The sequence below is a fragment of the Fusarium vanettenii genome (assembly GCF_000151355.1).
Source record: "Fusarium vanettenii 77-13-4 chromosome 2 genomic scaffold NECHAsca_18_chr2_1_0, whole genome shotgun sequence".
Taxonomy (NCBI): domain Eukaryota; kingdom Fungi; phylum Ascomycota; class Sordariomycetes; order Hypocreales; family Nectriaceae; genus Fusarium; species Fusarium vanettenii.
In genome coordinates this window covers 914,201-928,487 of record NW_003315867.1, presented here as the reverse complement: position 1 = coordinate 928,487, position 14,287 = coordinate 914,201, and the positions used below count along the sequence as shown (strand labels likewise).

The 14,287-nt window shown below is 53.0% G+C and overlaps 5 protein-coding genes across 5 annotated transcripts; 3 read left to right on the top strand and 2 right to left on the bottom strand.

Annotated features, from left to right (window-relative positions):
- Nucleotides 1–1,147: 1,147 nt before the first annotated feature.
- NECHADRAFT_7029 (uncharacterized protein) lies at nucleotides 1,148–2,026 on the top strand (the record flags this gene model as incomplete). The annotated part of the gene is made up of 1 exon (XM_003046377.1): nucleotides 1,148–2,026. A coding segment is annotated over one exon (879 nt), but the record flags the coding sequence as incomplete, so codon positions are not given.
- A 650-nt stretch (nucleotides 2,027–2,676) lies between these two features.
- NECHADRAFT_76134 (uncharacterized protein) lies at nucleotides 2,677–4,000 on the bottom strand (the record flags this gene model as incomplete). The annotated part of the gene is made up of 2 exons (XM_003045815.1): nucleotides 2,677–3,868; nucleotides 3,939–4,000. The coding sequence occupies 2 exons, from the start codon at nucleotides 3,998–4,000 to the stop codon at nucleotides 2,677–2,679; spliced, it is 1,254 nt and encodes a 417-aa protein (XP_003045861.1).
- Nucleotides 4,001–4,948: 948 nt separating this feature from the next.
- Nucleotides 4,949–6,268, bottom strand: NECHADRAFT_66139 (uncharacterized protein; the record flags this gene model as incomplete). Its single annotated transcript, XM_003045814.1, has 1 exon — nucleotides 4,949–6,268. The coding sequence occupies one exon, from the start codon at nucleotides 6,266–6,268 to the stop codon at nucleotides 5,075–5,077; it is 1,194 nt and encodes a 397-aa protein (XP_003045860.1). The 3' UTR covers nucleotides 4,949–5,074.
- A 1,399-nt stretch (nucleotides 6,269–7,667) lies between these two features.
- NECHADRAFT_76132 (uncharacterized protein) lies at nucleotides 7,668–10,609 on the top strand (the record flags this gene model as incomplete). Its single annotated transcript, XM_003046376.1, has 3 exons — nucleotides 7,668–9,717; nucleotides 9,898–10,217; nucleotides 10,265–10,609. The coding sequence occupies 3 exons, from the start codon at nucleotides 7,668–7,670 to the stop codon at nucleotides 10,607–10,609; spliced, it is 2,715 nt and encodes a 904-aa protein (XP_003046422.1).
- A 1,670-nt stretch (nucleotides 10,610–12,279) lies between these two features.
- NECHADRAFT_57904 (uncharacterized protein) lies at nucleotides 12,280–14,262 on the top strand. The gene is made up of 4 exons (XM_003046375.1): nucleotides 12,280–12,355; nucleotides 12,620–12,839; nucleotides 12,961–13,609; nucleotides 13,753–14,262. Exons 2-4 carry the CDS (start codon nucleotides 12,798–12,800, stop codon nucleotides 14,097–14,099), a joined length of 1,038 nt encoding a protein of 345 aa, XP_003046421.1. The 5' UTR covers nucleotides 12,280–12,355; nucleotides 12,620–12,797; the 3' UTR covers nucleotides 14,100–14,262.
- Nucleotides 14,263–14,287: the final 25 nt, after the last annotated feature.

The following is a 14,287-nucleotide window of genomic DNA, read 5'->3' as shown; positions in this document are numbered from 1 at the left end:
GCGACGGAACCGCGGGGACTTTTGGGTCCCAACTACGGAATCCAAGATATATCCGCAATCTCCGCCCCAGCTTCATCTTGCAACTCACTGCTTTCCAATCTTTTCGTTAAAAAAGACCCGTGGAACTTGTTTTTTTTATTTTATTTGTAATGCTCCCTTTGTTATCCCTGGGGTCGCATAATGGCGAGGGCAGGACTGAAATTTGTTCTCCTACGCTGTCGAAACCATCAAGGAAGCAAGTCTCGCGGGCATGTGATCACTGTCGCTCGAGACGGGTAAAGTGTGATCATGGGAAGCCATGTAGGCCTTGTAGGCAGAAAGGGCTGCAGTGTAATAGCAGGGGGAGATTCAATGACGAGTCTCGAACTCTTCCCCAGGCGTTGCAGTAAGTTTAGAATGTCGAGCGGTGGAGTTTTACTAACACCCTTCTTCGTGTAGGGAAATAGAGAGACTTAGACGTCGAGTGGAAGAGTTAGAGACTCAACTAGAGGAAGCTCACCGTCTTGCTGCATCACTACCTGCTGGCATCCCCACCCCTACTCACTCAACTCCTTCATCGACCGAACTTCAACTACGTCCCTCACCCTCAAGCCCGACACCTGTACTGTCACCACCGAAAAGGCAATGGGAGGGAATCTACACAGCATCTGGTCGCTCCGACCAAACGTCTTACTATGGCCCATCCTCATCCCACTACTTCATCAACCGTATCGGTTGCTTTCTAAGCCAAGCCTTCCATCAGCCACTGCCACACAGGTGCATGGAACCAAAGGGGATGAACAGGAGACTCGATGATCCTACAAGCCAAGAAGACGCCATATCTCGAACAGACCGTCGAGTTGAAGCTCCTAAGCCGTCCATGTCTCGTATGCAGGAGGAGTATTTCCTCAACCTGTTCTGGGAATCACACCACGCCAACATACCCATCATCCAAGAGGGTGAATTTCGGAAGCTTCACAACTCTTTATGGAGCGGTTTGAGTTCCTATCGCAAACCATCTGCACTGGTAGACATCATCCTCGCCATCTCGATGCAGTACGGCTGCGCATTCCTGCTCCGGGGTTCTGGCGCCAACAACCGCGATCAAGATGATGCTAGCATCGCAGGCCGATGGTACTACCGAAGATGCCAAACCCTCCTCGCCTCGGAGCTGGAAAGCCCTTCGATTACGACGCTGCAGTGTCACCTCTTCTCCGTCGTGTACCTCTGCTGCGCATCCTTCCAGAACATGGCGCACTCAACCCTCGCCGCCGCCATGTCTATAGCTCAAACACTTGGATTACATCTCGAACCGCCAGCATCGATGCCAAGGGCCGAGAAAGAACTTCGAAAGAGGCTCTGGTGGGCGACATTCATCAACGATTCCAAGACCTCCATGAAAGTCGGCAGACCAATCTCGATGCAAAGATCTCAGATCACAGTCTCCCCTATCAGCGACGATGAAGAAGCTGCTTCCTTCTTCGACTCGAGTCTGGGGTCTTATGATGGAGTCACATGGCTCACATACGCCGCTCAGAACCAGAAACTCATAATTGTCTCTACAGACATCCACAATGCGTTTTACGAGAGATGTTCTGAGATTCTCGGACAAAGCCGTCACTCGACGCCCTACAAGAACTCCAAGGACCTTGAATCCTGCGCCAAGTTTATTACTAGCCAATTGCCTGCTCTTCAAGCGTGGGCCGATCAAGTTCCCCCCGGCTTGAGGCTTCAACGGCGAGACTCGGGTGCCCCCTTTTCCGCCGATCGAGCCCCCGTCCTAATCGACTCCTGTGCACCACTCTGGTTGCAAAGACACCGAATCTGCCTCGAACTCATCTACCACACTCTTCAATCCAACCTCCACCGCCCATTCATCAACTTTGCCCCTCCACCAGGGACATACACGCCCACCGCAGAACGCCACGCAGCGACCTGCGCAAACCATGCCGCGGCATACACCCACATCCTACACCAGACTCTTCAGGAAACAGATATCATGAACGGCTGGCAAGAGTTCTTTATCTGGCAGTGGAACGCCACAGTCAACATGATCGGATTTGTGCTCGCGTGTCCCATCAACGCCGCGACGAGCAGCGTTCGGAGAGCAATTGACAAGGCCGTCGAGGTATTTGAGGTATTTGGTAGCCATTTTGCCATTGCTGCGAGTGCAGCAAGTGTGACAAAGAATCTCACGACAAAGGCAGACCTGTTGATGAACCAATTACGCAGTGGTATTACCGCCGGCGCAGAGACGGGGGTAGTAGATGGAGTGGCGGGAATGACAGTAGGGGAAAGAGATAACGTTGAGACTGGACAGACCGCCGAAGAAGGCCTGACAGAGTTCATGGATTGGGCCTTGACTGTGGACTCGTTTAACAACTTTGAGGATTTGTTTGTTGATGTGAACAAGTCAATGGACTTTTGGGGCGTCAACCCTGTGTGAGCGACTGGAACTCGCATAGAAATACCATGATAGTCAGCAATTTGACCTATCAGAGCAGTAACCATATCAAGACCATAAACCCAACTTGTACAAGTTCATCGCTGTAAATCACAATTCATTCCGAATTCGCCTGCCTGATACTATGAGTAAACCCACGTAAACTACCCATCTGAGCCATACCAACGCCGCTCCATATTGACCAACCGTCCAACCAATGTTGTCTCCCAGCCCTATACCATAATTCTGATATTTCAAGAGTCTTGAACAAGGTTGGGAATATCATCCACCTTGGCCTGGCCATTCAAGATGGCGTGTACTGCGGTGAACAGGGGGTACTCTGACTCCAGTCCTCTCGCCTTCAAAAAGCTGTTGACCTCCTCTGCCGTCGTGGTACCCTGGATCTTCTGTCCATTGAGTTCTTGCTGCTCGACTTCTTGCACCGAGATACCCTTCTCCACGGACTTCTTGGCACAGCGGAAGTTACGACCACCAGAGCAGGAGGTAATCAGATCAGCAACACCAGCCGATGACTCTGTAAAGGTAGCAGTGTGCACAGTCTCGCCAAAGAATTCCTTGCCGAACTTGACCATCTCCATGAGACCAACACGCATGATGGCAGCCTTGGCATTGTCACCCCAGCCACGACCATCAACGAAACCGGCTGCGAGAGCGACGACGTTCTTCAACGCACCACTCAATGACACACCCGCAACGTCAGAAACCATCTGAACATGGAAATAATGTCGGTGGAACAGGGTGCGGAAGCAGTCCTGGTCCAGAGGAGGGTAATCGGCGGGCATAGCGGTCAGCTTGGTCTTGGAGGTTCGGCCACGGACATCCTTGTGGCGGATCTCAGGAAGCTCGCCAATTGTAGGGTTGGGGCTTCCATCTCGCGGCGATGGAGCTCTGCTATTGTCCAAAGCCGGGGGGTCATAAGCAATGGTCGTTTCCGACCACTTCTCCTCGGCAATCTCACGGGCCAAGTTGGCACCACTGAGCGCGCCGCAGTAGATGCCAAGGCCATCACCAATCCACTCGCTAAACAGGCTCACACCGTCATCGGTGACGTTGACACCCTTGATACAGCTGATACCACGGGCGAAGGGTAGGATATGCCCATTGATCTGCTTGCAAACATTTGCAATAAACTGGTGGGGCAAGTTGAAGACGAGAATGGTGGAGTCCTTGACGGCGGCGCGAATGTCAGGGTTGGCGACAATGTTGGGAGGCAGGGCGATGCCTGGCAAATACTTGACGTTCTCGTGATGCTTGTTGATCACCTCGGTGAGCTTCTGAGGCTTGTCGCCAATCGTTTCGTCATAGTACTTGGAGTCTTTGGAGATGGTCACGTCTTCCTCATAGACCCACATCTGGACCTCTTCCTCGAAGACGTCTTTGTTTGCGCGGGTGTTTTCGGCAACGATTTTGGCAATCGTTGAGCCCCTGGATCACGGGAAAAGATGTTAGCAAGCTGCGCAAAGCTGAATTGAGCTTCGGAAAGGGTTTGGCGTACCAATTGCCGGATCCCACAATGGTCACCTTGTGCTTCTTTGAATGCCCGCCCAAGTTCGTCATGTTGCCGAATGTCGTCGTGGAGTAGCTGCGTGTGCAAGAAAGAATTCTTTTTGATTTGATCAAGACAGAAGAAGGTCGCAAGACGAGGGAACGAAACATGCGAGAGCAAGCAAAATCGAAGCAAAAGGTACCAGGAAAGAGCAAGAGCTAAAGCTTGTGAGAGAGGAGGGGTAGGAGATATACGATGGATTTGTCTGGCCCAGACTCAGCTTCCCAAGGTTGTTGAACCCTGGAGCAAGCCACAATGACGCAGGGCAGTAAAGTGGCGGGTGACACCGCCTGCCGTAAACAGTCAAGCGTCCCATCAAAACCCATCGATTTTCCGGGGCAAGGGCCGGAAGGATGAGCCTGGGATCGGGGCCACCGACCTCCGACCGGCCGAGGCCATCACATGCGGCGGGGACATGAAAACCAACAGCTGAAATCGCAGCTTTTTTTTTGGTGTTGCGTGGGCATATCCATTTTCACATGTGAAGCTGACAAGGATCTTGAGCATCAGCATCGTTCTTGGGGATCCGGGGGGCGACATTGCATGCAGCACAATCCAGGAACAGGACCGAGCCCCGTTGCTAAACATAAACGACCGCGGGCCGATCCTCCTCCCTGGTTTGCGGCTGGCTACGGTCGCGTGACGGCTCATGCCGTTGAGGTCAAGATCATGAGCTTGTGGATGTGCGAGGTTGACGGATAAAGGGCCCTTGAGCTGCCCGCCGCTGGGAATCGCGTCATATCTCATCCTTGATACCGAGGATGCATCGTTACATTGACTTGAAAGCACTCGATGTCGACAGGCGTGCGCTAGGTCTCAACAAGACGCATTCCCGCAACCAGTTTCACCCCAACCATGCTGGTTGAGCCACTTCCGTCCCTTTCATCCGCCAAAGGCAGCTTGTGTAACATCTTGGCACGCAGTGGATGAGAGACATGCACCAGAGTGCTCCAGGGTTTATTATTCAACCAGTAGTGTTATATTATTCAAGAAAAAAAGCAGTAAATGATTGGTTACTTCTCAATCCGTGGATAATCATCGCTTACAACATATATGGCGTATAGCCGACGCTCTCTCCTGTGAGCTCAGTCAAATTCTTTCAGCAATCCCACCTTTTCCTCATCCAAGTGCGGGATTCGTTGTCGAACTTGGGACCATGAAGACTTCTTCTTGTGTCCCCAGCGCTGTTCCGTCTCCTCAGTTCTCTCACCATCTCCCAAGACCGGTTTCAAAATGCCATCATACATCATCCAACTCAAGTTGAAAAAGACAGTGGTAGCAAGGGCTAGCCATCGAGGCAGTTTCCCATCCTTGTCCGCCAGAGGACCGGATAGGGCCATAATTGCGAAGAAGACGAGGCTGATAACCAAGTACACCGCGGCGCCGATGTGCTGCCTCCAGTTGGTGATGGTGTAAGTCGGCATACCATTAAGCCAGCGCTGGTAACCTTCGGGGAGTTCATGCTCCTTAGCACCATCCCGGATCAGGTTCAGGTAACGAGCGCTTGGCTGCGCATAGCCGGGCTCTCGAACGGGGTGGATCAGGAAGCGATACCACCACTTCTTCTTGCGAGGATCATCGGGCAGATCAGAATCGGGGATCTGAGGTGCAAAGAGCGTCTTGGCCAGGAATGGCTTTGGAATTTCAGGGAAAGGCTTCTCCGGAATAGACATCTTGGGAGGAAGAGGAAGGCATGGCACCATGATCTGCTTGTAGCCTGTTCCACCACCCTCGGTGCGGATGATGGTCTTGTAGTCTTCCTCTGTGACCTCATACACTACACCCAGAAGACCCTCATCCCATTGAGACTCTGAATGGGGAGGCCGCGGGGGATCAAACGGGATCTTGGGAGGCAGCTTCGGCTTATCGGGCAGCTTCCTGTATCCAACATTCGCAAAGCAAGGCTCGCGATAAGGAATTCCTGGGAGGTCGAACTTGAGCTCCAACGTAGGTACTGAGACGTTCACCTGCGATAGTGGACGAATACCTCGCATGCCGAGAAAGGTTTGCGCACACAGGTTGGATCCGTAGGCGAGATAGAGATAGGTGTTGGGCTTTGAGTGGTCGGGATCATCGACGACATCTTCGGCGGCCAGCGCCAGACGTTCCGCGGAGGTGCGAGGTATCGACGAAACAGCAGGATACTTTGGCACGAGCGTTGGCTCGGGCGCGGGGCGTTGCGCAACGCTGAGCTTGCACAAGCTGGCGAGGGCGCAGGTCTTGGTGCCCGCATCGCTGACTGCGCTGGCGACGCCAGGCTGCTCTTCGTGCTGCGACATGGCGATTCTGACTGGGTTGCTTAAGGTTTAACTCGGTGACCTTACTGCAGTGCCGTTCTGAAGTACCGTAAACGTCTAGCACCTCTAAATGATGACGAGCGAGCAGCCTTGTGTTATCGAAGCCAGCGATGTTGTTCAGGAGTATTTATGAGACCGACGACCCGGACGATCCAAAGCGAGATGCGGAGGTCGCGGACTTCTCCACTGATGCCTGTGCTTTAAGTCCGCCGTCTGGCTGGAACGTGCTGAATAATCCCGGTGCATCGACGACATCATGGTCGGTGTCGGGGCGACATGGTCCCCGAAGTCCGCTCGTCTGCTTCTTTAATATCAATGCATTTCACCTTCGGACCATCGGGCTATCCTATGATAAATAGTGTGTTCCTACCTATCATTATGAATCATCCAGGGTCTATGGTCTTGACCCCAGATCAGCCCGGCATTGCAGATGTAGAATTCGTCCGTCGGAGCTTGAGCTGAAGCGTCTCAAATCCTTGATTCATGCGGATCTTGGGCTGGTCACTATTATGTTCATTTAATGAATATTCACCTGGAGAGTTTGCTTCGCAATGGAAATGCATGTTGCTGAGGATCCTGGGTGTCAATCGTTACAAGTCGGGTGCGTCATGAAGCTTGTCACACTGATGAATGACGCGTAACTTCTTAGATCTCACCAAGACAAGAACATTTTGATAGAAATCAAGAGCGTAAGCGTCATGCTAATACATGGCCGTATAGAACACTAAATCCTCTTCATCTTCCATACTTTTTTAATTCCATGTTGCCTTTTTGCGTCCATCTTTTGAAGCATGACCTTCCATGAAATGGCGGTACATCTACCCGGTACCTTTGGGCAGGTGCATGATGAATTCTTATCGGCGCCAATCACCAGCGATAACCCACGTCACGACTGAGACGCTCCTGCCCTCCAAGTTGCGATGGATTGCTTCTGTAAAGAAAATGTCCTCGTTCCCTTATTTTTTACCCTGATGATCATTCCAGCGCAATAATAAATTGCAAAGTCATCCAACACATTGAACTTTGTGAGGTTGAGTGCGATTATTTGTGCTGGGAAGGACCTTCTTAGGGACCTGGGTTTGCAGGCGTGGTCGACATCGCTGCTTCCTCACCTTGCACCAGAACGCCCAACGTCCCAAGATCTTGGGAATTTCCCCTCAGCACCATAATTTCGACATTTCATCCCTCTACGATTGAGGACCTTGGCACAAGCGATACGACTTTTTCGCACACGAAATCACTGTCGTTTGCGTTGGACGATATCGCGACTTCGGCCCCAAGTGGCTTGCTGCAGCTGTTGGCAATAGTGTAAGTTGGAGCTCTCTGCCAATACCCCGCCAGACGCATCTAACAATTGCGCGGAGCCTACGGATACGCAGGCATGCCACGGAAGGGTGGCAAATCCACTCAGCGTGGAAAGCCCAGGCTTTTGTCAACAGAGTTCGGACAGCTCGAAACTACCCCGACGTCCCGTCACCTCCAATCTCCCGAGGAGCACCATAAACAGACGCCAGTCTCCAAATCGCAAGGTCGGAATAACAGTGATCAAACCGCGCGGGTCAAAGGTTCGACTACAAACCAGAAGCAACAGTTGAGTTTCGTCGATGAATTCGATGATGGAGTAGACGATGTTGATCTGATCAATTTGGACCCCTTCGAAGAGCCGAAAACACAACCTGCACCTGCCAACGACTTTTCATGGTCCGAAACTGGATCCTTGACTCGCCGGAGCTCACCACTTCGCGGCAGCGAGGCATCCAAGGATATTTGGCAGTTTGATAACCAAGGATCGCTGATTGATGCATTCTCTAGCCCAAAGTCTGGGCAGGGAGACCTCCCCAAAACTCAGCCACTCACACAAAGCCTCAACGCCCATCTGGAAGAGTTACCAAACGAAGCTGTCGTTGTAGTGGATTTCTCAGAAACGGCTTCTACAGGGCGACGGAGCTCGCCGTTCGCTTCTCAAATCGCAACCGAGGAATCGTGGGAACTACTCAGTAACAAGCCCCTACTTTCTAGCACCATTCTCGACTCTCTGCAACTGCCCGAAATGCCACGTTATCTACCAGAGAAACCAATTGAACACCTGCCAGCGGATGAGCTCTACGATGCCACCCCTCCTAGGTCGAGTGCACAGCGTCCAGTCGCTCCTCCGCCGCAACGCTCCCAGGCTCCCCGAGAAAATGTCAAGCATGATCAGGGTTCGGCACCATCGCAGACGAAGAGCAAGAAGCCAGCCCAAACCCCGCACCCAAAGAAGGGTTTGGCCAAGTACATCGAAGATACAGACTTTGTGAGCGATGAAGTAGTATCCATTTCATCACCCGATGACCCAGAGCCCCGCGAAACTCATCGAAAGGGAGACAAGACGAGTACTATCCAAGAAAAGCGACCAACCGAGGACAAGCAGGCCACCCCCCAAGCGCAAGATGACCAAGCAGCAGGACAAGGTCAGAAGGGGAAGAAGCGAAAGCAACGTGCGAAGACGCCGATTCAGTTTGACAAGGACACTCAAGCGATCAAGGAAACCCCCCAACCGAAGAAGAATGGCGACCCCCCAGTGAGAATGACCCTCGTGAACGCCATGAAACAGGCAAGCATTGCCTCAAGCTCCCCGGCTCTCAGTGCAAGAAAGAAGGCGGCACCCAAGGCTACCCGGAAAGCTGCACCAAAGTCTACCCCAAAACCTGCGCCCAAGCCGGTTAAGAGGAAGGCACAACCCAGAAAGAAACGCAAAATATTTGTCGAGGAGGAGTACGAAGATGCCTCTGTCATCGTCGTCGACACAACCGAATTCACTGAACCCAAGCCTGCCATCAACACGAGGGCGAGGACAGCAGCCCAGTCAAAGACCAAAGCTGCACGAGGGGAGCAGGGCTCAGAGATTAACGCAGGCTCTCAAGGGTTATCTCATGACCCGATCGTGGTAGCAAGCGACCCGGCCAGTTCATCGATATCAGAATACGAGTCTAAACGGACAGAGCCGCCGAGGCCATCGCAAGGAATTCGAACTGCAGCACAAAATTCGATGGCAGGAACCGATGCGCCTCCCATGGCGACACCAAACACTTCTCTGGAACATGGTATAGACCAGCAGGTGGCAGTGTTACCACAGGAGCCCCTCTCGTCTGCCGCTTCCCAGCCTTCTAACGCACTCAAGGCGAAGGAAGCTATCGTCGATACAACGTCAATGAATGCAGCTGCACCGAAAGAGCCTGCAGAAGAACCCACCAATATTCGCAAGCGAAGTCGCGAAACCAATGTCAACGCTCCCCAAGCTCTCTCTCATCGTGACCCCAACATCCCTGTGAAAGGTGCTCTCCGTACTACCCGGGGAGCAGGTATCTCGAAGGAGACTTCTACAAGAGTTAACAAGGCAGGTTTTGTTCAACGCCGCAAGAGTAGCAAAATGTCACGGAGTTTCAGTATCAGTAAGGGGGGAAGCCCGGTACCAGTCGAGACGGGACAAGGTCTCTTGATTGATGAATCGAGCCCCATCAAGGCCCAGAGTCCACGATTGAAGGACCGGGTGCTTGACAGAGAGCGATCTGGGCCTAGAAGGTCTCAGCGCCTTCAGCGACCTGAGGGATAGAAATCCTCAGATTCTCTAGGCAGCGATCTACAGCAACGATACATCTCAGGTTTGGCAGTGGCAGAGCCAAACTACGACAAGACCAGAATTGAGCTCAAAGCACGCCCACGAAACGAACAGAGAGAGCAAGAGAGCGATCTTCTTCCTGTCCTCACTGCGCTCAACAAGAACCTGGAGAGCCAGATCTTTGAGTCTCTGCAAGGGCAGGACGAGGCAACCGTGGTGGTGGATGAAGGGAAGCGGACTAAGACTACGGAGAAGGGCAATGAAGTTGCCGAGCAAACACACTCCGAGAAACCGACAGACGAAGTGGCGGGGAAACTCCACGCGCTGGTTGAGGTAGGTTTCTTGGTCATTGGGAGATGCCGTGCTTACATGCTGCCTAGACAATGTTGAGTCACCTGGCAACCAAGGAAGCGACCATTTACCGCGGGGCGGATGCCTATCGCAAGGGCGGGATCGATTGCGTGGACAAGATTGAACGAAAGTACAGCCAAGAACGGAATGCGCTGGCCGATGCGTGTAAGAAGGATGGTGATAGGTTCGCTCGGCGAGTTCGCGAAGCGAGAGAAACCGTTGAGGACGGCGAAAAGGCGCGGGGGAAGGCGATGCACCAGCTGGAGCAAGCGGCGACAAAGCGACGTCAGCTATACCAGCAAGCGAGCACTGGCTTGCGGGCCCTTCACGGCCGACTCTTGAAGCGAAAGATGGTGGAGGATGAGGGCATTTAGATGTTTTGAGCACATGAGTAAGATACAAGATGTACACGGAGTATGCACCCAGGGACGCACAGAGAGCACCGGGGAGATGGGACAGAGTACTTGCAGATGTGAGGTTGATGGGCAAAGTTTCATATGCGAGTGGGTTCTCAGGGACGTGCGAAGGAAGATCAGGGTTCAGTGGCGGCAGGGATTTTGAAGGTTGATTGCACGGGCAGGTTTCCTACCCATGAGGATGACGGACGACCGGGGCTTGGCAGATGTATTTGTCCGTGGCTAGACCAGAAGGTGAATTTGACAAGATTTTGATCGAGAAGAGAAGATCTCGCGATGATGATGCTTCGTGGTTAACGGTTGCAATGGGTTTGGTTGCAGGCGAAACGATCACCAGATGATGCAACAATTTGGGACTCTCAAGGGTCGAGCGGATGAATGGGATGATGAGCCGGGAGGAGAGGACCTGGCTGGGCAGGCCAGGGGCTAGACTCAATTAGGGAGGATTAAGGGCTGGTGATGCTGATGATGGAGTTTTGAGTCCGGGGGCGTTTGAATGAGGCGTTGATGGGCGGCGCGATCGGTAGCGCGGTTGAAGGCTACGCTGTGTGGGCGTGGACTGGAGCGAGCGATGACGATGTTGGGAGGTGACGTATTTGGCTTCGAGGCGCGGGCATGATCAGCTCAGCTTGGCTTGCCAGGCGGGAGCCAGTCAAGTATAAGGTGTGCGATGCCCTCGCAGATGAATTTGAGTAGAGTTATTGATTGCTTAAAAGGCTAATAGTTAATTTCGTTCTTGTACGAGAAATATCTATTTAATCTGGAACCTTGTTACTTCCAGACCCTGATTAACTACTCTGGGTGGCCCCTAGCATTGTTTCAACTTTCTATCGAATCGACCACGGACCCATCCCATCGACAACAGACGAGACGACACCCCTACCATATTGCGCTGGCTCTCTCATAGACGGAGGATACCACAGAGCAACTTGAAACCTGAGTGGTACGATGGCCTCGGATGAAGCGGGGACGCCAAGGTATGTGCTGCAACAGCGGACTTGGGTCCATGTTTCGTTTGTCTGTGTTTGATGTTTGAAGTTTGAAGACGAGTTTCTGCTATTGTTCCGATTAATTACCCCAATTGGGACGCTGGTGTTCTCCTGAGGGCAGAGTTGCCTGACTGCCTCCTCGTCCCATGGTGCCTCGACCGACCTCGGGGCATCCTTGCTGTCCGTCCCCGTGTGGTCCGGCGGGCATATGACTCTCCATCCCATGCTACCCGTCCCGTCACGCTCTAGGCGCGAGGCGAGTCACAGCCGAGGACAGAAACCTGCAATACATACATGCATATGTGCAACGGCAGACCAAGGAGAGTCGAGCAATCGACTGAGGTTGCATGCAACGAGGCCAGCGACAACCAGAACGACAGGGTCCTCTTACATGGCCCGAGTTGCAGGGGGCCTCCCAGCGGATGCGGGTGCCGCTAGACTGCCGTTGCAGCCTTCGCCCCGCCCCAGTCAATGGAAGCTTGGCCCTTTTCGGGCTGAGCCTCAGTTGCAAACGCGCCAACTAAGCCTCCCCATCGACTCCCCCATCTTTAGCACTGAACACTGCCCTCCCGCTCCAGTTTTTTTTTTCCCTCTTCCTCTCCTCGCATTCACCTTCATCTCAGTTTTTTTTTTTCACGTCACACGACGATACCCAAGTCTCGTGGGAAAATAGCCCAAAACGGAACAAAAACCTCACGATTTATTGAATTACTGTGTACGGATTCTCCTATTGTTCGCCCTGTTTGTTTCGTTTGTACTCAAACCGCATATACCCAACTCCCCTCCTTCCATCCCTCCCCCAGTCTTCTCACTTACACAACTTGAAAAAACCAAACCAACGCTTTCATCTCTCCACTCATCGCTCTCTGTTCTTTCTTCATCCCACTTGCGATCTGCGCTTCTCTCGTCTCTCAAGCCAACTACTGCTGCTTGCGCTTCTACTCGCTCGACATCGTCCACTGACCTTGCACCTTTGCAGCCGTATTCGCTCTTGGCTCTCGTTCCGCCGGCGCCGATCACGACCAGGCAGCTCCGGGTCTATCGACACCTCGAGCTCTACGTTAACCGCCAACTCTGACCACGAGATCACGCCTGCGACTTCGAATTCTTCCGCCAACACTTCCCCTTCAATACCTCCCCAGACGAAAGACTCCAAGATGCCTTTTCGTCAGAGGATGGCCCGCCACTTTGGCGATTCTGTACGTGCAACCCCGCCTCCGCACCTGGGCGCGTGCTCTTGTCCGCTGCGCCGCCATTGGGATGATCACCGGCTCGCATATGCACCCTACTTGCTTGAAACGGTGCTGACACTGATTACAGCTTGCGCCCGAAAAGCCATATCTGAGCTACTACGATGTTCTCCTCACGGCCGAAGATATCAAGTCTCTGAAGCACGACTGGTTGACAGACAACAACATCGCCTTCTGGGAGGAGTACCTCGAGCGCGAAACACTTCCTCGGTATCCCCAAGCACGCATTGTCCTCCTCCGCCCTAGTATGACGTTTCTCCTCATGAAGGAGCCCGACTTGCGCTCGGTCCGATCCGCCCTTCCCGACTTCTCCAAGGTCACGCACGTTTTCCTGCCCATCAACGACAACCGTAATGTGGGTGTCGCTGAGGGTGGTAGCCACTGGTCACTACTCCTCGTCTCGACTCTTGATGGCGTGGCCTTCCATTACGATTCTCTCGGCGGTGCCAACTATGCCGAGGCTAACCTTGCTACGCGCAAGCTTGCCACGGTGCTGCAACGACCTCTGCGATTCATCAACCTCGAAGATTGCCCTCAGCAGGAGAACGGAAGCGACTGCGGTGTCTTTGTTTGCCTATTGATGCGACATCTCCTAGTCAAGCGCCTTCTCTGCGCTAATGCCCGCGAGAAGGTGTCCATGAGCATGGGCGGAAAAATGGTCGATAGTTACGGCGGCCGCAAGGAGATGCTTCGCATCATTGAGAACCTTCGCAAGGAGGGTGAACGCAGGCGATCGTGAGTGTTGAAGTTCCCCATTTCTGTGAAGTGTCTAATAATCAAGATAGGAGAAGCGCCAGCCCGTTCACGAACAAGACGCCTCCGCGGATCGAATAGAGAACGGACTGCTACGGCTCTTACGAAGAATTCGAGGAGCGTTTGCAGAACCTGATGCGAAGACGGTCCGTGACCAAGCCTAAGGCCAAGGCGACGACCAAGAAGAAGTTGCCGAGTGGGCGTAAGGTCGACAAAGGTCGCAGTGATGCCGCTGAACCAGAGAAGAGCGATCTGCCTCCTTGGACTGGGATGAGATCTCGACTCCGTCCTAGAACTCGGTCGATTAGCCAGAGTTCATCATCTCCTTCATCGTCCGACCCCAGCTATCGAGTCACCAAGCCTGAGACGCGCTCTCGCAGCTCAAAGAGTCTCACTCCTGTCAAGGTTCGGAGCAAGCGACAGCCGAAAGCCGACTCGGATGCGGACTCGGACTGAGGCAGTCAGGACAAACGGAGATGTCTGTTCCACTATTGTAATGAAATTTACGAAGGATGCGTGACGGTCGAGTTGATTTATTTCTGTTTCTTTTTTTCTGCTTCGATGAGAAGCTCATGTATTGTTGGCGTTGGATGGTAATGCAGCGACAGCGAAGCGAGACACCTTGTGCACCTGGACGCAATCAC